Source organism: Hydra vulgaris, chromosome 05 (genome assembly GCF_038396675.1).
Source record: "Hydra vulgaris chromosome 05, alternate assembly HydraT2T_AEP".
Classification (NCBI taxonomy): domain Eukaryota; kingdom Metazoa; phylum Cnidaria; class Hydrozoa; order Anthoathecata; family Hydridae; genus Hydra; species Hydra vulgaris.
The window spans coordinates 19,133,022-19,158,772 of record NC_088924.1 but is presented as its reverse complement, the minus strand read 5'-3'; the positions used below and the strand labels follow the sequence as shown (position 1 = coordinate 19,158,772).

Genomic DNA, 25,751 nt, shown 5'->3' with positions numbered 1-25,751 from the left:
TAACTCTGAAAATGCATTAACATTGGTGGAATGATTATCTGTAACAATAGCTCTTACAGTAATAATTATCTGTAACAATAGCTCTTAATAGCTCTTATCTGTAACAATTAGCTCTTTAAAACCTGATTGGTGCAATGAGGTAATGCACTCGTCAATTTCTTTTTTCAACCATGATACTGTTGTGCAAACTTCAGGTGATGATCTCACAACATAAGGAATAGTTTTTTCAAGCCCTAAAATCATAAAACAACAACGCCTTTAGAAAGATTACTTTCTGAATCTTCACCAATATATTTCCCACTTTGATATTGGGCTGCTTTCTGCAGATACATTTCATACACAAGAAGCACACAATCACTTGATACACAATGTTTTTGTAACAAAACTGTTATAGTTTTATACACATTTATATCACCACTTTAGATTTTTCTAAGTAAACTAAAAGATGGTAAAGGTAGTTATTCTAACAATAACTTATAAGACTGTGCTGAAGTGTGAAGTAATATTAGTGCATAACGTATAATGGATGCAGAATATGGAGGTCTGCCTTGAATTCATATCATTGGGTTTATTTCTAATATAGATAGAAAAACTTTCTAACATACTACAGTTTGTTAATTTGCAATTATTACCACTATAAAACCATTAAGGTAAAGAAATATGATAGCCTTTATATGACAATGAAACATAAAGATCTTTATTTACAGTTATTGACTCAAAAAGAGTTGATATGCCTGATTTTTCATCAAAACATAGTTTATAATAAACAACACTATCATGAATTTTTTTAAATGTAAAGCCTGGCGAAGAAAGTTGTTCTGTCAAAGAATTAAGATTAACTATTTTATCAACACCTTGAAAATCTTCAAACTCATCTTTTCCTAAATATCTCAAAGTTGGTTCTTTTCGAGTCTTTTAGAGTCAACAATCCACTTATTTCATCGGTTTGAATAGTTGGAACTGGAAGAAGATTCCATTTCAAGGTGCATCTTTTTCCATAATTAATAAATTTGTCATCAAAATGATTTACACAAATAGTTGAATATTTTGATGGAACCAAATCTTTTCTATTAACAAAGTACATCCATTGTTCTCGCAAATCAAATTCTTCAGGAAAATGAAATGTTAACTTTTTTGGACCATTAGAGTAACTAGTTTTACAGTTTGTAACAACATATTTATTAATCATTTTATTACTAAAACAAATCAAAAAAATGTAACAGTTATTTTTAAATATAAAGTTCACTTACATTTATTATTGGAATTATCTCCACTTAAATAACATTGCATAAAAAAGCAGTTTGACTATATATAGTAATAATAATAGACTGTTTATGTGTCTATTTCATTATTCCACTCTCTAATGGAATATAATGAAACAGGCAATCAGTCAAAATACATTCACATATTAATCAGTTCAGAATACGTTACATATTAAATGACTATAAAAGCATAAACCAATGCATGCAAGCAAATATTTATATAGTAATTGTTACAATATTATAATTCAATATTTTATTCAACACCTTTGTATAATATTCACTGATAAATATATTGTTATTGTTGTTGTTGTTAATAAAACCTCTCATACATAATTTAAAATTTAAAAATAAGCCGTAAAATAACTGGCCTCGTAATTTTTTACGGAAAATGCAACAAATCAGGCCGCATAATAAAATAACAGTAGGCCGTATAATAAAATAACAGTAGGCCATGATATACCTAATTTTGATTTAAACTCAATAATTTTTTGTTTATTACATTATTATCATTCATTTCTACAAAAAGAATGAAAAAATATCAAAAACGGTACTCAATACTTAAAAAAATCGCAAATTTATACATAAAAAAAAGGTGTCGTGTTATAAAAATTGATAAAAATATCCTTAGTTGATCATTTTAGTACATCTAAGAATCTTAATGATTAAGGAATATACACTAAAAAATTCAACCAAAAACTTTTCTTAATCTAGAGATATCATGTTTTGAAGTTCCAAAAAAAGGATAAAATTAAAAAGTTATGAAAACAATGAGCAAAGTTTTCCGATAAATTATTAGCAAAAAAAATGGAACTGACCACTGAAAAAGATTAAGCAATGTAATATTAGTAAATATTTTATGCAAAATGTACATATTTTCTGAAAGAATGATAAATTTTGCATGGTTTTATTGAACATAGTTTTACATTAAATGGTTTATAAAAAAAAAATCACATTTTTTTTTTAAAATGAGTATTTTTTTTCTATATATGCCACCTTAAACATTTTAAAAATAAACTTAAAAAGTTTAAATAAACTCCGAGATACTTCAAATTAGTCATAGAAATCAAAAAGTGGAAGATGCTTTTGCTAAACTTAATTTTAGTAAGTTTATTTTTTTTATCAAAAATTTTCGAAAATTACATATTAACCAAAAAATTACTTTTGACTTTAACTTTTTCCCTCCTTTCCCTCCCCATCATCCTTTATCTAGTGTTATGTTTGAGTGTAAGAACATACCCTCGTAGATCCCAAAATTTATATTTTCCCTGTAGTGTGCACAACATCATAAATTCACATATTGAGCAAAATTGATAGTTTTTTGTTTTTCTAGTTAATTAAAATATTGCCGTTCCGAATCTGTTGGTAATAAAAAATTCTGACACGTGGTTCGATTTATAAAGGGCCCAAAAGAGAACCCATAAAAATCTTTTTTCCAAAAAAAACATATCACTTTTAAAAATTATTTTGTTTTTATTTTGTCTTCTTTTTGTTCATTAAAAGTTGCGTTAAAAGGAAAGAAAAAAAAAAAACACCATGCACTTTTTGAATAATTATAAAGAAAAGTACTTTTGGGTCAGTGGCTCACCTTGTGTCTATCAGGGACCGCTACATAATTGTGAAAAATTTCAAAACAGTTTAAAACCCAATGGTACTAGCAAAAAAGTTATGAAGAGGTTTTTACATAAAAAATTTTATTTCTTATTTAATGATCAAAAATCTGTAAAATTGAATTAATAATAAAAAAAAAATTTTATTTTATTTTTATTAAAAATTAGCAATTAAATTTTGTAAAATTTTATTTTCGTTTTTTTTTTATATAAAAATTACCTTACCAATAATTTATTTCAAATCTTATTTTAAATTATATATGCATTTTCGGAAGAAATAAAAGAAAAAGTAAAACAGTTAATTCTTTTTTCGACAATTTCATCGAGTTATTTTAGTTGTTTTACTGGACAAGTTGTACCAGGTGATTTACCAAACAAACTAACATGTAATAACGCTTTTGTTTGTGTGGTTGCATTGTCCATAAAAATATCAATTTGAAAATTTACTGATTTCATTACTACGCTATATCTCAGTAGAGTTAGAAGTCAAGTGAACTGAGTAAGAATTGCTTTATTGTCAAAATTTTAATTTTGACAATAAAGCAATAAATTTTTCAATAAATTTGAAAACTTTCTTTTGCGGGCGTAATGATGTTTGTTGCTGTTCCTCACTTACAACTTTTTACTATTCACGTTCATTTAAAGAAAAAGTTGTTAATTTTTGATGGCACACTATAAAATCACTTAGCATTCTACTGATTCCTCTTCCTTTAATATACGTTAGACTAAAGAAAACACCCGAGATCAATCATTCAAATGCCTTCATGCTTTTCATGATTGATCACCCGAGATTCTATTTTTTGACAATTTTTAATTGTCAGAAAATAGAATCACTTCTTCTCCACTAATCAATTTAAAACAGTGTTTCTGTACAGTTGGATAAGTTAATGTTCCAAAACTCGACATGATTTTCCTAATTTGGATTCGATTCTACTAATTTGGAACTTTGCAAGTGTAAGAGCTATAAAAGTTGCAAAACTAAATAATCATTCCATTTTAAATCCTAAATTTCTCTCTCGCATAGCATTTGTATACATATCGAGATGAAATTCGATCAATATCTTCAATGTTGTATTATTTTTCTCCAAATCAAAAACCTTTCTATTACTTTTTTTATGCATTTTTTTAAATATCGATAAAATTATTATTTAATCGGCTTGTGTTTGACTTTTACCTTAAAAGTTGTTTTCTATAAGAATCAGGCAAATTCAGCAACTTGAAATAATTGAGTTATTGAATTTTCTTAAAAATTTCAGAGATTTCTTCAAATTGCTTCATAAGAAAAACCTGAAAATTTGAGACCATAATTTAAAGCGGTTCAAAAGTTACTGCGATTTGAATTTTCATAAAACATTGACTTGGTCGTTTTTCAAAGTTTTCCATGTTTCGATGTAGCAACTTCATACAATTAAAAAAGTTGTTTGAAATGAGAGGTAGTGTTGATTTTTCATAAACGAATATAACATCAAGTTTTTTACATTAGGGAAAAAAATTGAGTTTTTAAAATATCTGCAACATACTTTTCCCGTTGCCCAAAACTACCCAAGAGGCGTTCAATAACGCAAATGTTGTACTTTTTAGCACCAATTCTCTGGTTAATTGAGGCTTATATTAATATATGATAAGTTTTTAAAAAAGAAAAATTGTTTTTTTACTGCAAATGTAGTCGAACTTATTTAAAACTCAATCATAGTCTAAAAATCAAATCTCAAAACCTCACTTGCCTTAAAAACAAAAAGTTAATGCTAACTTTGAGAAGCAAAAGATCAATGTGCCAACGAGCTATTGAATTACAGTTTTCTGAAAATGGTTTATACACCTAAATACTTTCAATAAGTTAAAAGACTTCAATAGTTGGTTTTGCTTAAATAAAGATATCTTTAATTCAAAAAGACTTTTGACAATAATAAAAAACTATAAAAGCACTATTAAATCTACAAATGAATTTATAATAAGTTTATGCTCTACAGCATTTGTTTAACACTTCCATGTCGTCTATGCTAAAACAAAATGCTCCATAAGTCCTTGCTCAAGAATGTTTAATATTTTGTGGATGTTACACTTGTCTTTAATAAATTCAACAAAAGGTATCCAATATAACCATGAGGTTCATAAACCCGTCATCATCATCATCATCATCATCATCATCATCATCATCATCATCATCATCATCATCATCATCATCATCATCATCATCATCATCATCATCATCATCATCATCATCATCATCATCATCATCATCATCATCAACAACATCATCATCATCATCATCATCATCATCATCATCATCATCATCATCATCATCATCATCATCATCATCATCATCATCATCATCATCATCATGATCATCATCATCCAGTATTGTTATTATTTGGCCAACAGAGTGATTTGTTTGATTTTCAAAACTTCTTGCTACAAAAACAAACTGCCCAACGTTTACATTATTTAGTTTTTTAACATTGGCAAAAATCTCGTTAACTACATTTTCAGTGTCATTTGCAAATACGTTTTCTTCTAATATTTCTGTAAAGTCCTCAAAAACTTCGACTTGTTCAGGTTTTTTAAGCAAACCTTGCAGGTGTTTTTGGATACTCTGCTAAATAAAGAGAGAATTTGATGTCGACTAAGATATTGAGTAGAAATAAATGATTTGACACCTTTTTTATCTTTCATTACCCTCATTTTGAAGAGATTTTTTTTTGGTGTTGTTTTATGCCCTGTTACTTCTCCAGCTATGAACTCATCATATAAAAAATCTTTCTGCTAGGTTGTAAATCTTTTATGCTTACGTATATGTATAGCCTATCCTGTAACACCAATATTACGCACAAATTTAAATTTACTTCCAGTAATTATTGCTTTGGCATCAATTCCTGTGAGCAATTTGGAGTTGGACGTATAAGTAAGCTAATCAGCGTGATGTAATAATATTGAATCAATTAATGTCTGTTTGTTTTGGGTGCTGTGGGCATTTTCATTCTGATGGTTTTGAAGGTCAGCTTCTGTATCAAAAAACATAAGACATGACGGCTCACTGCAATAGACACCAGTGTTAAGACACTAACTTTTCGTTTCTTTTGGTTTTAGTTTGCTCTAAAATTTTCTCCACCATCAAAAGGTTCTATCTCTGTTAAGCCAAAAACAAATTCAAATCCTGAAAACTGAATTCTTTTACCTTTACCACTACTAAAGTGTTGCCTTAGAGTCATTCCATTATCGTTACATGAAATTGAATGAATTGAACTGATATTATTTGTTTTGCTATTAACTGAACTTAACTTGTCAATTTCAATCACTGATACTTTTGAATCTTTTGTACCACCAAAAAACAAAATTCCTTTTTTAATAATCTGGGCTGACGTACAATTATTACCAGCGCTGATATATGCATTAATGTATCTCTTAGCAACAGCACTTTCGCGATCACATTGGTCTTTCCCTTTTTGTGGCTTATTGTAATCATATCTTAAATGTTGTACGCCTTTCACCTGGCAAATATAAAAAGACGTTTCGGCAACTGAGTTAGCTGAATAGCACCCTACAACAAAAAACAGATAATGATTTATAAAATCTAGTTGTGGATAAAAAACTATATCATCATACGTTACAGAAACCTAAATTAATAACCCCTCCACCTAATATGCAATTAAATTGCAAGGCTTTTTTTTTTTACCAATAGTTACAATATTTATATTCTTACCAGCATTATCATTTTTTAGTAAATCTATTTCACGCTATGAACATCTTGAGTAAGCTAGTCAACTAAATGATCAGCCACACATAAAGTGTCTCTTGCATCCTGATATACTCTTTTTTTTTAATTCACCAGCATCATTTTTGTAAAAAAAGCAGTCGATATGCATTGGCATTGACGTTTTTTACCAAAATAAGCTTTCTGTCCTTCTCTTAACTCAAATGGAAGTTTTTTTTGAGACCAATTACTTAACCGGTCCCTTTGTTAATTTGGTTTATAGCATACTCTTTAGCTTTGTTTTGTTGTGCGCATCAAAAAATATGCTTCAGCCAAGAATATAGAGATTCAAAACTTTTGAGAGTATCGTATATAAGTATATCGTATATAAGTATATCGTATATAAGTATATCTTATGTAAGTATATCGTATATATTCTTCTTTCTCTTCATTTTTGGGTAGATTCTGGATTATATTTTCAATCATCTCTAGACATTCTGCTAGTAACGTGTCATGACGCTTTTCCGGATGGGAAGAGCAAGTGTTTTTTTTTAAAGTCGTTATCTTTAGAATTACGCAAAGCACAACTGAAACAGTGTGAAGCAGTACTTGAATTTTCTATGCAATGCAAACCATACGTAGTCTTTAAATATTCCTTTGCTTTTTCTAAACGCTTTTCTATATCTTTTATTGTGTTTGCATTTGTGGAAGCTATGGCAACACCTTTTATCAGAAAAATAAACCCATTCATGCCTTCACACATCGCATCATCAAAGCCTGCTAGTGAATGCTGTTGGCTTGGTTTATTTAACTTAAAAATTTTCTAGAGCAATGAATCTGATAAAACAGATTGGTTTATTGATTTACAATAGTTTTGATACAAGTTTATGGTTTGCACTTTGCCGTTGTTAGAACAGCTTTAGGGGGTAACAACGCAATGAAAATAAATATTTAAAATAAATTAAGTCAATATTTAGAATACTTTATTGATATTTAAAAGACTCGTTCTTGAAAATAAGACATAAAAAGCTGTGCGTCAAAGCATACAATGTGATCGATTTGCAAACGGCATCATCAAACACATTGACATTTGATGTCAAATACCTGAGCTTGGCATGCTAGAAAAATAAGTTGTATGTAAATAATGTACCTGTTGATGTCCATCGGTTAGAGTACTTTTTTTAATCTAGATAATGTAGTTTAATGAAGCTGTAGATAACTTCAAAAAAATAGATTTTTTTGAAGTTATCTACAGCTTCATTATCTGGAGCGCTTGTTGGTATGAATTTATTAACGTTTTCTCAAGAAAAAGACCTTTCTTGAGACACTAAATCAAGTGTGTAAGTCGGATCATTCTCTATTCGGTCATAAATTTAGAAACATGCTGTCTATGAGAATTCTGCACAGCTAACCAGATACTGAAAGAAAACCAGGAAAACATTTATTAATATTTTCATACTGGTCTCTTGTTGCTTTTTGGAGATCTTTTTGTTTGTCTCTCCCTTTATTTGTTGGAGGAACTTCATGGCATGGATATAAGCATTGTTTTGGCACATACTAGTATCTGCCACACTTCTGTTTGAGAAAAGCACACATAACTTGTTCATTACTTAGTTCTACATGTATGCGCGACTTTATTACATGTTTTTCTGTAAAACCATCAGCAATGGTGTTAACTCGTCGCATTTAAATAACCCAGTTATTTTGATCTTAAGGTGATAGTCTACCTTTAAACCTAAATCCTAGAATTTTGTATAAAAAAACCCAATTTTTGGCTGCAATATAAAAAACCTTACAAAACTAAGGAATTTAAATTTAAATTTGGTTTTGGAACACTGTTTCTTGGTCCGCGGGACCAAAAAAAGGGCATTTACGCTGCGATAAATAACTCAAGAACGATTAAAGATACAGTTCTGGATTTTTTTGTACATCATCTAATAAGGAAGTTGAACTGGCTGAATTAAGGGGAAAAAATATTATTAAAATTTTTTGTTTAAATGATAATTCAAAATGGCAGCAAAATTTTGACCCAAAATACAGATTTTGAGCCCAATTAACTAAAAAACAAAATAGTTAAAACAAATTTTTTTAAATTCAGCTAATAGATTATTTATAAAAGAATCAATGTACCAAATTTCAGGTCCATGGCATTTAATTGAGAAAGTTATTTATCGCACCGTTTCAAAAAAACTTATTTTGAGAAAAACAGAAAATAAAAATAAAATCCAACTCTTTCAGTCTAATTTGTCCCAAAAACTCACAAATTGCATTAACAAAGCATTATTTTTGAAAAACAAACTGTTTCAAATCATTATTGGCTTTAGAAATGTTTTTTTAAGACTTCAAAGTTTAAAAACCACTTTAAAAACAAGAAAAGAATAAAAATACATAAAGCAATAAATTAGTAAATTGTAAATTAGTAAAACGCTATATATAATAATGTAGAAAAAATTGTATAATAACGTAGAAAAAAATGATTTAAAAAAGACCAGTCTCATATACTATTCCTTCCATTTCTTCATTGGCATCTGCAAATCCTTTACGCTGAGCTCTTTTTTTTTTTTCCGTTTAAGCTTGACTTTCGGAGTAGACTTAAGATTTATATTAGCGACTCTTACAAAATCTTTATTTGTGCAAAACTCTTGCGTAAATTTTCCATTATACATATTTAGCATAGCAAATACATTTAAAACTCATTTATTCCCTCATTAAAATTTATGATTGCAGATGAGACACCAATTTCTAATGTGCCTCTTGCAACAAAAATATCCTTCGGACATCTTTTCCAAATAATTCCATTTAACGATTCATTGTTGTTTTGTGTTTGCCCATGCAAATACTTACTTAGTAAATCATCATCACTTAAACTAAGAAAAATTGGTTTTATGTCTCTTACAACAATGGGTAGTCCTGGTTTTTCTTTATACAGGGCTGTACCATTTATTTTATCAGACTGGTATTTACACCAACTTTCAGGGGTTCTTGGACACATTTGGTGGCGACTATCTAATGTAAGTGCATCTGAGCAATGGTGAAGTACTGCACCAATTGCTTTTTTTAACTGGTAAACTGTTTCACCATTACATTGATGTTCTGCAATTCCAAAATAATTTTGAAGTTTATTAATTTCTTTTTCGATAAGACAATTTTTTCCACCAAGTGGTTTCCCATCAGACAATTTTAGTTTATAAGTGGCTTTAAATTCACGAAGTCTGGTACCAACTCTTTTTTGTATGTGTCCAGCACATTCTAACTTTTGGACAATAAGATTTTTGTATGGATTACACTTAGCAACTTCTAGATAAGATTTTGAGTCACCTTCACCAATATAATAAGCATAACGTAAATTTCTGTCTGACTCTGATGATGTAAAACATTCAACAATTCCAGCTGCCTCCATTGCGCCTGATGAGCCCTTATGGTTAATGCTACATTCATGTGTACTAAGAAACTCATCATATTTATCAGTGCCTTTTTTTGTTTCCCATTTATCACATTGATGGCATACTTTAGATTTAATGCGGTAGTCAATGCATTTTCCAGTATCGCTAGAAATTATAGTTACAACACCATTTAAAGAAGAGAATCCTCGCTTTTGCCAGGTGCCATCACATGAAACTGTAATATCTGTCTTGTTCTCACCTTGACCTTGCTTAATCTCAACAGCTGCTTTATTCATAAAGTTTAGAGCAACTTGCTTGTAAGCCACTAATACATTCCTTTGAATATCATGAAATGTTTTTTTATGCATTGGTGGAGGTAAATTCATAAAACCACTAAAGGTTGTTAAAGCAGCATGCCCCTTTCCTATTTCCCTCATAGCAATAATGGATCTCATATTTACATCCGATTGATATTGCCCACGAGATTCATCATCAATTTCTTGGCTAGTGTAAACCCTTTTACTCCATGAGCAGACTGAGGCTGTACATGTAAACTCTAATAAATCAGACAGTCCTTTCTTTCTTAATAAATCTGTAGAAAGTTCAATACTCCTCGATTGACATTCAGGGCACGTAGCAATTTCATCTTTGATACTTTTTAAAACAAAGCTATCCAACATGATGTAACAGTGTAGAAAATTCGATTTGTCATTAGTAGGTACGTGCCATGAAAATTTTAAATTAGATAAATTCTTGGTTGTTATATATCATTAGAAAGAGCTTCGATTCAATATTGTAAAAGTGAAAAAATTATCAAAATCGAACAATTCCATAAAAAGTTATGTTGGTTTTTAGTACCGATTTTTCGATATATGGATTTGTTGAAGAAAGTGTGGTCAAAAAAATGTTTTTAAGCACTAAAAGTTTAATAACTTTGTCAATTCTTATCCAAATGTTTATAACTTGGTATCAAAAGATAGATGTAATAGTAACCTACAAATTTATATAGGTCCATAGTCACCGGGCGTATCCAAGGGGCTAGAGGGGTAACCAAACGCCACTTTTACCAGCAAAAAATGAAATTTTTATTCATAAAAGATCAATTTTTCAATGAATTTATTAATTTTCATATGCAATAAATTGCTATAATTTCCATGTAGACTGCCACCAAATACGAGAGGTTCATTTTTTGAGTTAGGGTATATGTGGGGTAATGATTTAACACACCCTATTATTAAAAACGATTCATTATAAATATTTTGATTCTTATTAAAAAGGCTTTTTTAAAATCATCACAATAAAATTTATAATTTACAACATTACAACAAACAAAGCTGCACACTCATTGATTCGGGGGAAGGGGGTGTGTCCACACCCCCTCCAACCTAAAAAAACATAAAATACTTTATTTAAAATTTTGTTAAAAAAAAAAAAGAAAAAAAGCAATGACTTTAAATAATATATTGAAATACAAAACACAATACACATTACCACCTTACAAGTTGGTGTTTTCATATTTTTTTTGTTTTAAAATAATATTTGAATTAATTTGAGTCTTGGCTTTTAGTTAATGATTAATATATTAAATTCCAATAATGAAACTAAATATAAATTATTGTTAACAATAGACACGACGTGAACATAAGCCAGAGCCGTCTATCAAAAAAATTGCGAGTTCCACTACTCGCTGTACATTTATTTTGCAAGTTCCACTACTCGCTGTACATTTATTTTGCAAGTTCCACTACTCGCTGTACATTTATTTTGCAAGTTTTACTACTCGCTGTACATTTATTTTGCAAGTTCCACTACTCGCTGTACATTTATTTTGCAAGTTTTACTACTCGCTGTACATTTATTTTGCAAGTTCCACTACTCGCTGTACATTTATTTTGCAAGTTCCACTACTTGCTATACATTTATTTTCCAAATTCCACTACTTGCTGTACATTTATTTTGCAAGTTCTACTAATTGATATATATTTATTTTGCAGGTTCCACTACTCGAGGTACATTTATTTTGGATGCTCCGCTTGTTGAAAATTCGGAATGCTCAAAATATGAAATTGATATGACCCAGATTAGCAATATTTAACCAATTTATGTCTTGCATTCATACTTTGTTAACATACAATTAATATGCTCACATACAGCGATTAATTTGAATTACGAAAACATTAACTCACCTGATGCAATATCAGCAACCAACAGTAATTTTTTGTGTGTTTTATTTGTATATATATATATATATATATATATATATATATATATATATATATATATATATATATATATATATATATATATATATATATATATATTAGGTCACACCCTGTAAATATCCATGGCTAACATCACCCGAAAGGACCGAACACATCCTTTTAGATGGGCATTATATAGACCTAGTGTGAACATTTAGAGCTGTTTTTGAAATCTTTTAACTACGTCCGAGCCATTTTTTTCATTTTTAAGTTATATAGTGAAAATAACCAAAATCCAAGATTTTCCAAAAAAATAAACAGCTCAAAATCATAAATTACAGTGATTTTTTTAAGTTGTAGGTATATAGAGATCATAATAAAATAATTTTAAGTCATTTAAAACATCCAAAAGTTTGTCAGACCCATTTTTCTCATTTTAACGTTCTATGGTAAAATAACCACAAAGTGTAAAATTCCATAAAGTATATTTTCACAACTTGCTTGGTCTGGACAATATTTATGATAAAAAATAAACAGATTCTTACATATTGCAAATTTGAGACTAGAATTAAAAGCTTTCTTCACAAAATGCATAATCCAAAAACAGTTTTTAAATTTCTCAAAAAATTTACAAGTTCTAATTTTTTTTAGTCCAAAACATATATTTCTGAAAAAGTTGAGTTTGTAGGTGTTGTTTGTTACAGATGCTTGCTGTTATAGTCAACAACACAATTGAAGAGTTGTTTTCCATATTCTGGATGAGTTGGGATGCGCTTGTACCGCTCCCAGTGAACCTTGAACCTTGAATGCATTGTTTCGGTTGCTTGTTCGCTGAAGATTCCAAGGGAGGTTTGATGTTTTTCTACAAATTCAGAAACATGGTAGAAAACAGCATGGACCTTAGGTGTCACCGATATTGGCAAGAATAGGAAAGAAGTTTTAAACTTCTGAATCGTTTCTTTATAATTTTCCTGCAGAGTTGTTCCAATGCATGAAGTGACAACTTCTTTGAAATGTCTTAGAGTTTCAATGAAACCAAATGCTTGATAGGCACAAGCTTTTTCTGGCATTCTTTAGAGAATGTCAAGGTTTTGCAAAAGCTTATGACATTCATTGCCAGCAAAGTGTCTGCCATGGTATGGCTGGAGCTGAATGTGCAGCAAAGTTGGCCATTCTTTGGCACCAGGCCATAACTCAGAAAGATTCTTGAAAAGATGATTGACAATTCCAAGAAGAAGATGGAGTTCCATTGGTGGAGTCACATCCAAAATGAGTGTTGAGTCATCCATTTTAATCAGTGGTGGATGGATTACATTGTCAAAATCTTTTGCTGATTTTGTATCCGATCCAGCTGCAACATAGGCTTCAAATCTCTCCTTGATTGATCCGAAACTTCTGGATGTTCCACATTCTGAGAGATTGTCAGAATCAATGTTGCACCAGCAACAAGGGTGTTTGCTTGAATGGGATTGAATTCCGCAAATGATGTTGGCCATCTTGAGATCGCATGAAATGCAGAAAGAAACATCATTTAATTGAATGATGTTCATCATCAATTTGACGTTCTCATATGTTTCAGAAACATTTTCAGCGATGACAACTATGAGCTGCCATTTGACACCTGTGTCTCGGGCAGATGAGCTTGTCAGCAAGCGAAGACTTTTTTGTTGAGGACTTCTTGTTTCATCATCTTCATCAGTTACCTTGATAACTGCTAAGCTCATTTTCAAGAATGATCCTCCTCCATCAATGCCAAGCTTGACAAAATGATTGGAGCCGTATTCCCTTGACAACAACACCTTGTTGGTTAAGTCCTCAAAATTTTTGCAGTGAATGATTGTTCTCTTCTCTTCAGCTTTTCCTTTTTCTGCTGAAATGTTGACAACTGATAGTTGAAAGAAATCATTCAACGATTTTCCTACAGCAGCAAACTTTTGCTGGAAAAATGGCTCAACTAGTCGAGTTTCTGTTGCTTTGTTAAGTGTTGAGGCAAGTTGTCGCATTCCCGTGTTGGATAGTCCTGTGTTCAACTGAACATTTAACAAGCTTTGCATTGTATGTGTTGAACTGGTTGATTTGCGTGCAGATGCTGGGCCTAAAAAGCAAATGAAATAAATTTAACAACTTTTTGTTACTTGTGAATGATTACAACAACAATAGTTATGAGTAAAAGTGATTCCCACAGAAGTTTATTATTACCTGGTGTTAATGGAAATAACTGCCCTCCTCTTGCTTGACTCAGCCGGACAGTTCCTCCAGGAGATGCATCCTTTGAGCTGATGATGGCAGATGCAATTTGCTCAGCACCAACAGGATCTGACTGGACCAATGCTTGCAAGTTTTGGTGTCTTGTTCCGATTGTGCATGAATGTCTGAAACCTCTTGTAAGAATGGACAAACATTGTGCGCATCTTTTCTCTGATGACTGTAAGCGGGACTTTGGTGAAGGGCCAGGCTTAGAAGATTCACCTTGGTCAAGGTTTCTGTTCTGTTCTTTTGGTGCCAAGGGATGTTTCTGGTTGAGCTTGAGTTTTGCTATTTGGCAAATGAGGCAGTCATATGGACCAGATGTTTGTGTCAAAGGCTTGACAATGATTGCAGAGAAGTTGTAGATTGCAGGAAGTGAAACACTCATGTCCCCAGCATCTCTTTTTTTGCAAGAGAGTTCGGCAAGCATTGCAAATAGCCTGTGGGACTCTTTCATCGGCAAAGTCAATGTCTGTTTTCAACAATTTGTGAATTCTTCCAATGATAAAGTCATTTAACTCTCGGTCTCCTTTCCTCATGCAAAGAAAACAAACAGACTTTCTGCATTCTTCATGTGTTTTTGCTTTATTTGGCATTTTTGATGCTTTATGTCTTCATTTTAAAAAATGATCTTCATTCAACAAGGAAAAATAATTATGAATGTTTTTTATTTCATAAATTTCATGACAATCTTTATGTGTACACAATTTTTTTTGTGTACATAATCTTATTGTGTACTTCATGCCAATGGAAGGGGGATGACAGGGAAGGATTTAACCCTTTTTAATTTGAAAAGTTAGTGCATGCATGCGTGCGTGCGTGTGTGTGTGCATGCGTTCATGTACATAAAATCATTGCTGATGCTTAGTCATTACAAAGTAACTAAATTCAAATGAAATTCATTTTTTTAAATTTCCAATAATTATTTGACCTTCTGGGATGTTTGAAATGACTTAAAATTATTTTATTATGATCTCTATATACCTACAACTTAAAAAAATCACTGTAATTTATGATTTTGAGCTGTTTATTTTTTTGGAAAATCTTGGATTTTGGTTATTTTCACTATATAACTTAAAAATGAAAAAAATGGCTCGGACGTAGTTAAAAGATTTCAAAAACAGCTCTAAATGTTCACACTAGGTCTATATAATGCCCATCTAAAAGGATGTGTTCGGTCCTTTCGGGTGATGTTAGCCATGGATATTTACAGGGTGTGACCTAATATATATATATATATATATATATATATATATATATATATATATATATATATATATATATATATATATATATATATATATATATATATATATATATATATATACAAATAAAACACACAAAAAATTACTGTTGGTTGCTGATATTGCATCAGGTGAGTTAATGTTTTCGTAATTCAAATTAATCGCTGTATGTGAGCATATTAATTGTATGTTAACAAAGTATGAATGCAAGACATAAATTGGTTAAATATTGCTAATCTGGGTCATATCAATTTCATATTTTGAGCATTCCGAATTTTCAACAAGCGGAGCATCCAAAATAAATGTACCTCGAGTAGTGGAACCTGCAAAATAAATATATATCAATTAGTAGAACTTGCAAAATAAATGTACAGCAAGTAGTGGAATTTGGAAAATAAATGTATAGCAAGTAGTGGAACTTGCAAAATAAATGTACAGCGAGTAGTGGAACTTGCAAAATAAATGTACAGCGAGTAGTAAAACTTGCAAAATAAATGTACAGCGAGTAGTGGAACTTGCAAAATAAATGTACAGCGAGTAGTAAAACTTGCAAAATAAATGTACAGCGAGTAGTGGAACTTGCAAAATAAATGTACAGCGAGTAGTGGAACTTGCAAAATAAATGTACAGCGAGTAGTGGAACTCGCAATTTTTTTGATAGACGGCTCTGGCTTATGTTCACGTCGTGTCTATTGTTAACAATAATTTATATTTAGTTTCATTATTGGAATTTAATATATTAATCATTAACTAAAAGCCAAGACTCAAATTAATTCAAATATTATTTTAAAACAAAAAAAATATGAAAACACCAACTTGTAAGGTGGTAATGTGTATTGTGTTTTGTATTTCAATATATTATTTAAAGTCATTGCTTTTTTTCTTTTTTTTTTTTAACAAAATTTTAAATAAAGTATTTTATGTTTTTTTAGGTTGGAGGGGGTGTGGACACACCCCCTTCCCCCGAATCAATGAGTGTGCAGCTTTGTTTGTTGTAATGTTGTAAATTATAAATTTTATTGTGATGATTTTAAAAAAGCCTTTTTAATAAGAATCAAAATATTTATAATGAATCGTTTTTAATAATAGGGTGTGTTAAATCATTACCCCACATATACCCTAACTCAAAAAATGAACCTCTCGTATTTGGTGGCAGTCTACATGGAAATTATAGCAATTTATTGCATATGAAAATTAATAAATTCATTGAAAAATTGATCTTTTATGAATAAAAATTTCATTTTTTGCTGGTAAAAGTGGCGTTTGGTTACCCCTCTAGCCCCTTGGATACGCCCGGTGACTATGGACCTATATAAATTTGTAGGTTACTATTACATCTATCTTTTGATACCAAGTTATAAACATTTGGATAAGAATTGACAAAGTTATTAAACTTTTAGTGCTTAAAAACATTTTTTTGACCACACTTTCTTCAACAAATCCATATATCGAAAAATCGGTACTAAAAACCAACATAACTTTTTATGGAATTGTTCGATTTTGATAATTTTTTCACTTTTACAATATTGAATCGAAGCTCTTTCTAATGATATATAACAACCAAGAATTTATCTAATTTAAAATTTTCATGGCACGTACCTATATATATATATATATATATATATATATATATATATATATATATATATATATAGATATATATATATATATATATATATATATATATATATATATATATATATATATATATATATATATATATATATATATATATATATATATATATATATATATATATATATACATATATATATATATATACTACGCGTACGTATGCGTACGTATGTATGCGTATGTATACGTATGTATGCGTTTACATATGTATGCGTATATATACTTATATATATACATATATGCGTATATATACATATATACGTATATATACATATATACGTATATATACATATATACGTATATATACATATATGTACATATATATACATATATATATGTATATATACATATATAAACACACACACACACACACACACACACACACACACACACACACACATATATATAAATGTGGACATTTTATATTAGTGCAATATTGTTAATAACATTTAACTGACATAACTAGGGAACTTAATCAGAGCTCTTCCTTTTAATTCTTGTGGTCTGAAGTTAAGACACTGAACACTATTTAATAATAATATTGTGACATAATAATAACAATGCTACATAACAATAATTTGTATTGTTAAATACTGTAACTCATTGTAAAGACTAAAAAGTAGAAAATAAAACACAATAGCTAAATGCTAAAATTAAATAAACAAAGAACCAAGAAACACAATAAAATTTACCTATTCTCTTATCTCTTTCAGATATCTTACTTTTTTTGCCAATCTTGTTTTTTCTTTTTGTCATTTCTTTAGGCATTATAATATTATTTCTAAATATTATTTCATTGTTGCATTAAACAAATTTTATCTATGTAATCTAATGTACATTAAAACTTTATCTAATGAGTAATTAAGTATTTATTGTAAAGTTATATTTTGACAAAATATGACTTTACTAAATTTTTGTAAACATTATTAAAGTACACTACAAATATATTGTAATTGGATTAAAATTACACTTTAGAACCTGAAGTATAAATTAAGCCTTTTAATCGAAAATTTTTAAATTTAACTTAAAATTTAAATTAAATTTGAAAGTAAACTGATTAAAGGATGGACAATAATATTAAGTTAATAATATTATTAATATGAAGTTTCCGATAGACCCCCTCTACCATATGAGGCGTAAAATTGCCGAAATTATGTACCTTTTTTGTGCATTGTAGTAATGAATGTGGGCATCCAAATAATGCAATAAAATTTGGCAAGAATATAGAAAATAGATATAAAAACAAACGCAAATAGTTTTAATAGTACGCACTACCTTCCTTCGATAGGAATTTAACGAACGATCGACATCAAAAATTTTGATACCCATTAACTTTATATAAATGTAAGTAGATTCAAAAACAGCAAACACTAACAGAAAGTATAATTATTTCAATTTTTAAAACATATCTAAAGTGATATTAAATTCTAAAAAAAAAGACTAGAAAACACGTTGTTACCACACTTACTTTGAACGGACTTTAAAAAACTTCTTTTTCCAGCATCAAGTTTTTTATTTTCCATACTTATTATTTTTTTCTAAATTTGAATAATAATCATAATCATCTAACTGAATACACAAGTAGGAATTCTAGCACGAATCAAATAAATTATAGTAAATTAAGAACTATAATAATATATAAATACAAAATATATCTTCCAGCAGCAAAAGCATGCTTCGATTTATACTTTTGGTTATACTTTAAAAATACATGTGGATGTCCTGGATTACTTTTAGATGCTTACCAATTATTAAAACAAGTTCAGGTAGGCTACGTTTTTTAAATTTCTAGATCCGATTTTAATTTTTTTTTTTTTTGAAATCGCAAAATTTATGCGATTTTTATAAAAAAAAATTATACCACCTATATCTAATGATAAAATCATATAAGTTGTAAATATTGTTTTGGAAAACAAATATCCCCATCATTTTCTACGTATATGATATTGTGTAAAACAGTACAATTTGAAATTTTGAAAATTTTCATATTTTAAGGTAGACTACCACCTTAAATGTTCCCCACATGAACATTCAGAAAATATAAAATATTTTGTATACTCAACATTATTATGTTCAGTCATATTATCAAATGATTGTTTTATTTAATTTCGACTTTGAATCAAACTCTAAAAATTAAGGTAATTGTTTTTATTTTTTTTTAAGTATTATATATTTTAACTTAAATTATAAATATACTTTTTTATAGCTAAAATAAGTAAGATATTTAAATTCAGGGTTCACAATGCAAGAAATTTCAAGTTTGAAACAACGAACAGAGACCAACCAAAATTAAAAAATTTGATTTATTAAATAGCTACCGATTCTAATAGCAGTTTTTTTTTCTGTCAAAATTTATTTTAAATTAAAGATATCTTCATTTAAGCAAAACCACCTATTGAAGTCATTTAGTTTATTGAAGGTGTAAAGGTGTTTAAACTATTTTCAAAAAACTATAAGTCAATGGCTCGTTGACACATTGATCTTTTGCTTCTCAAAGTTATCATAAATTTTACCATTTTTAAAGCAAGTGAGGGTTTGAGACAATCATTTTTAGACTAAAATTGAGTTTTAAATCAGTTTGACTGTATTTACTGTAAAAAAAAAAAAGATTTTCTTTGTTAAAAACTTATAACTTACTAATATAAGCCTTGATTAACCAGAGAATTGGTGCTCAAAGAACAAAATTTGCGTTATTGAACGCCCCTTGGATAGTTTTGGGTTACGGGAAAAAGTATATTGCAGATATTTTTAAAATTCAATTTTTTTTCTAATGTATATAACTTGATATTATATTCGTTCATAAAAATTAGCACTTTTCTCATTTCAAACAATTTTTTTATCTGCATGAGTTTGCTACATCGAAACATGGAAAACTTTAAAAACCACTTTGAAGTCAACATTTTATGAAACTTCGAACCGCAATAACTTTGCAGTTTGAAGTTTCATAAAACGTTTAAGAAAGTTTCATAAAACCTTAAGAAGTTTCATAAAAATTTTAAGAAAATTCAATAACTCAACAATTTTAACTTGCCTCATTCTTATAAAAAACGACTCTTAAAATTCGAATCATTTAATGTGAATTGTGAAAATCGCGCCAATAAAATATTATTTATATTGCGTTTAATTCTAAGGCTTATTCGTCAAAAAAACCAAAACACAAAAAATTAACATAAAGATTCATGTAAATAAAATTAGGCTCTGGTATAAAATTGTTCATATTTGAATTTCGTTAAAAAAGAATCATATTATTATTCTAAATGCAGGTTTAGTTCAGGTTAAAAATTATATGATATTTCATATCGTATTATTTTTATTGTATTTCCTTAAATTTAAAAAAATAATTCTTTTAATTAAATTTATTATTGTTTTAATGTATAATAAAATAAAAATTATATTTATAAATGCATATAAAAACATCTTCATAAAGGCATAACTCAAAGACTGAGAAAAATCATCTTTAGTCTTAGCAAACCTGTTTTTTCCAAAAAAAAAAAGATGAAAAAAGATGAATGATTCCCTTTTCATGTGAAAAAAATGTATTTTGATAGTTTCTGAGTCATTTTTATAGCCCTTTGTAACCACAGATTTGTATGTCTTGCCCTAATGACAGAAAACTAAAACAAATAGCTATGTAAATGAGATATTTAACACAAGTAAATGTAAGGAGAGAAAGAGAGAAAAAAGAGATTTTTATTCACCCTACATTGAAATAAATAAACTGTGTTGTATATTGATTTCTGTGTGGGGTTATTAAAATTGCCTTGGGAATTTTAATAAAGTAATAGGTTGTTTTACATATTGGTATTAGTAAGTCTATTACAGTAAGTATGATCGTAGTAGTAATTCTAGAAACCAAAGTTGCTTAATTAAAAAAAAAAAGAAAGGTTTTTAATTATTGGTTTAAAAATAATATAACTTATGACTTTAATTTGTTAACAACTATAGTTTATTCAACTAATTAAACATGAAGAAATATAGTTTATTCAAACACATTATTTGTCTCATTAATTTCATTAGATGTTATAATTATTAAATTTTTTCAATACTTTTTAGAGTTTTATCTTTACACTTTAAACCAGTTATTGCTTTGAGCTGTTTTAAATATTTAACATGTTACTGCTTTTGTTTATTTTAGTACTATTTACTTACCAGGATGTTGATGGAAAGCACTATTTAATATTGATAAGTCTAACTTTAATCCATGATTAACAATGATAATAGCAATTACAATAATAGTATTGTTATTTATATTGCCATTTACTTTATAATAATGTTATAAAGCAAATGGCAATATAAGTAATTATATAGGGTTACCATTGTCCGTGATTTTAGGTGGGAGATCGAAGCGTTAAACTAATTTTAATCACTTTAGTGCTGCGCTCTCCTATGTAAAAATCGGGATAACGGTCACCATAATTAAACCATTTATTATTTCTAATATATAGCACATATACCAATTCTGATCATATGCATGTTAAATTATTATAGAATAACAAGGAAATTGTGTGTAAAAAATAATTGTTGATTAAGTACAAACTTCCTTAGTGTCAACCTGCATTAGTGAAAAGTATTGCAAAATCTTATTTAGTGCAAGATTGATTATAATTGTGGAAAGGTTTTTTCCAATATTAATAAAATTAAATGAGTTATCTAAATTTATCAACTAATGATAACATTAACCCTTAAGTATAATTCCATTGACAGATAAGTTTCAATAACCAAGATAGGTCATAATTCAAATAAAAACTTTTATTAAAAGCATAAGTAAACTGATATAAAGGAACATATTCATAAATCCTGTATAATAATATATTTTTTTTAAGTAGAAATTTTTAAAATCAATAATATTTATTCTAAAAAGTAATAACTTGATAACTAATTCATATTTATTTATAATATATTTTAGATACATGTAGTGTTGATATTAATAATACTGGTAGACGATATTCAAGGAAGTATTAGTATAGGTATATTATTATTATTATGTTTATTAGTATTATATAATATATATATATATATATATATATATATATATATATATATATATATATATATATATATATATATATATATATATATATATACCTGTCAGGTCAGGTTATCCTGCTACTGGTAACATGTAACCCAGTACAATCTGCTTCATGACCTGCTGCCTTGTAGGATATGTCTTTTTAGGCAAAGGCTAAGAGATGCCAACTCCAACTTAAGGCACCCCCTGCCTTGGGGCTCTTAGTTGAGTAAAGGCTAGAGATGGTGTCTCGATAAAAATGCTCATATTAGGCAGATGTTAAATGCATCCGGGTACTGTCTTGTAAAAGGCCTCCTAGGCAAAGACTTAAGGGGTAAACAGATTCTATCTGTTGACCAGCCTCACACCCCTTCTTCATCTATTAAGCTGACGCAGATGTATTTTTAATATATTGTTTCCAGTTTAGGATGTTAAATGCTTGATCTTCTTGACTCAATGCATGGGTTTTGCTTGTGTCTCTGTTTTTATGACTAGGCAACTCATTTTATTATCTCCTGAGGGTACAGCTCTAAAACTCAGGTTTATGGTTCTGAGGCCAACTGGTAGTCAGGTTTCCCAAACTCTGTGGTAGCTCTCAGGGAGGCTGATTCCATCAACAGCTGAAAAATATCAAAGTATTAACATTGCCATGTTGCGCATAGATTGTGTCCTTGTTTGTACTTTTGGTGTGCATTGTCAAGGTCACGTTTGGAGCCCTTTGTTACAGCTTAGGGTTTATCAATAGTAATGGGGCAATTGCTTGGGCTATTAAACAGTATACTGAGTACTATCTATGCTTTGAGTCAAGTTCTTTAACAAATTTAAAAATGAATAAAGTACCAAAAACTATAAAACACAAAAAACTATCACCACCACCAAGTTCTCTAAACCTATCATTCACTAATATTCATGGTCTTCAATGTAACTTTTCTTCTGTTGAGTCTTATCTCTTGCAAATTTCACCAGACTTACTTGCTCTTTGTGAGACTAATTTGAGTTCAGCTGTTTTATCTTGTGATGTTAGTGTTGATGGTTATCTTCCTTTAATTTGTAAAGACTCAAATAGTCATATGCTTGGTCTAGGCATTTACATTCGTAAGAATCCACCCATTTGTCGTGAAACTAGGTTTGAATCCACAGACTATTCTTTTATGTGCTTTCGTTTAGCACCACTTTGCTCTATCACCTTTCTCTTTGTTCTATATTGCTCTCCTTCATCTCAAGACTGCACTCTTTTTGATGTTATTTCTGACCATATTGACCAAGCCCTCTCTCTTTATCCATCACCTAATATTGTTGTTGTTGGTGACTTTAATGTTCACCACTCTGAATGGCTTGGCTTTAGTGTCAGTTACTCTGCAGGCATTAAAGCCCACAACTTTTGCCTTTCTCAATCCCTAACTCAAATAGTCAACTTTCCAAATCGCTTTCCAGACAACCCAAATCATCTACCTTCTCTACTCGACTTATGTCTTGTTTCTGATCCTAGTCAGTGCCCAGTTTGTCCACTTTCAACCTTAGGTGCTTCTGATCACAGTTTGATCTCTCTAAAACTATTATCTCATTCTTCTTCATCATCTGAATCCCCTTATCATTGTACCTCTTACAGCTACCTTAAAGCTGACTGGGACTCTTTCCATGATTTTCTTCATGATGGCCCTTAGGTAGAAATCTTTTGTCTTCCTGTTGATAAATGTGATTCCTACATAACTTCGTGGATTCAGGCTGGCATGGAGTTTTTTATTCACAATTGACAATTCCAGAGCAAGCCTCACTCTTCTCCACGGTTTTCCTCACATTGTGCTGCTGCAATCGCCAATTGAAACCATTACTTCCATATCTATCAGAAAAACAATTTTCCAGAAAACAGATGTCTGTTTATTACTGTTAGAAACCATTGTAAAAAGGTTTTGTATAACGCCAAAGCCCGCTATTCTTTGGTCATGAAATCTCGTATTTCATCACAAAAATTAGGCCCTCGTGACTTCTGGAGAATCTTTAATAGTATCAATAACAAGGGCAAATCTGTAATTCCACCTCTCTTGTATGGTTCAGACTTTGTCACCTCACCTAAAGACAAAGCTGAATTGTTTGCTAAGAACTTTTGATCAATATCATCTCTTGAATCAACTAGTTGCGTTTTATCTGATATAGCCGTCAAACAGGTTGATCCATTGCTTGACATTCGTATCATGTATAATTTTTTTCAGCCAATCGTTATCACAATAAGTTAGATCTTCCTTTATTTATGAATGGTGATGTACCCGATGAGTCATCTACTCTTCATCTTCTCAGATACTCTTACTTCCGATCTTTCTTGGAAACCAAATATCAAATCTGTTGCAAAATTGACATCTGCTAAGGTTGCATCTCTTTATCGAGCTCGACACTTTCTTACTTCAGATTCTTTTTTCTATCTCTAAATCTCAAATCTGGTCTTGTATGGAATACTGTTACCATATCTGGGGTGGATCTTCTAATGATGCCCTTTCTCTTTTAGACAAGGTGCAAAAATGCATTGTAAGCATAGTTGGACCTGCTCTTGCAGCCAACCTCCAACCATTATCACATTGTTGTAATGTTGCTTCTCTTTCTCTTGTGTTATCTACTAAAATTTATTCTTGTGTTACTCGTCATTTAATTAAGTCTCATCCTTTTTATTTGACTGTTCCTAAGTGCTCCAAAAACTCTTATTTGTCTAGTTTTTTTCCTAAAACATTAGCTCTTTGGATTTCGCTTCCTTCATCTTGCTTACCTGATTCATATAATCTGCAATCCCTTAAGTCATCCATCAATCGTTATTTTGCTCTACAATCTTCATCTTTTCTCTTCCAGTAATTTCCAACTTTAATTAGTAGTTGCCTCCATCCTTGTTGGAAGTGAAGATGTTTAAAAAAAATAAAATATACATATATAAGTTATTACTATATATATATATATATATATATATATATATATATACATATATATATATATATATATATATATATATATATATACATATATATATATATATATATATATATATATTTATATATATATATATATACATATATATATATACACATATATATATATATATATACATATATATATATATATATATATGTGTATATATATATATATATATATATATATATATATATATATACATATATATATATATATATATATATATATATATATAAATATATATATATATATATATATATATATATATATATATATATATATATATATATATATATTTATTTATACAATTAAACTCCATATAAGACATAATGTCAATGATGTGAAAACATTAAACTTATAAAAGAAATGAAATTAAAGTATAGAAAACTTCATTATGTTTTGTCTTTAATATAGCTAAACTATGCCTCGGAAAGAAATACCATTTTTGTGTAGTAAATGATTTATTAAATCAATATTAATTACTTAACTGATATTCTGATAACATTTAGATCTTATATTTA

General features: G+C 29.2%; 1 protein-coding gene across 2 annotated transcripts in view; it reads left to right on the top strand.

Moving 5' to 3' along the window:
• Positions 1-2,151: 2,151 nt before the first annotated feature.
• Positions 2,152-25,751, top strand: part of LOC136080664 (uncharacterized) — a 66,639-nt gene continuing 43,039 nt past the window's right edge. Inside the window, exons 1-2 of one of the 2 annotated variants that reach the window (XM_065797605.1) lie at positions 2,152-2,363; positions 22,177-22,237. In XM_065797605.1, coding sequence (XP_065653677.1) covers positions 2,340-2,363; positions 22,177-22,237 — 85 coding nt within the window. In that variant the 5' untranslated portion in view covers positions 2,152-2,339. The remainder of the gene's footprint in view (positions 2,364-22,176; positions 22,238-25,751) is intronic. The other variant, XM_065797604.1, reaches the window with a different exon arrangement.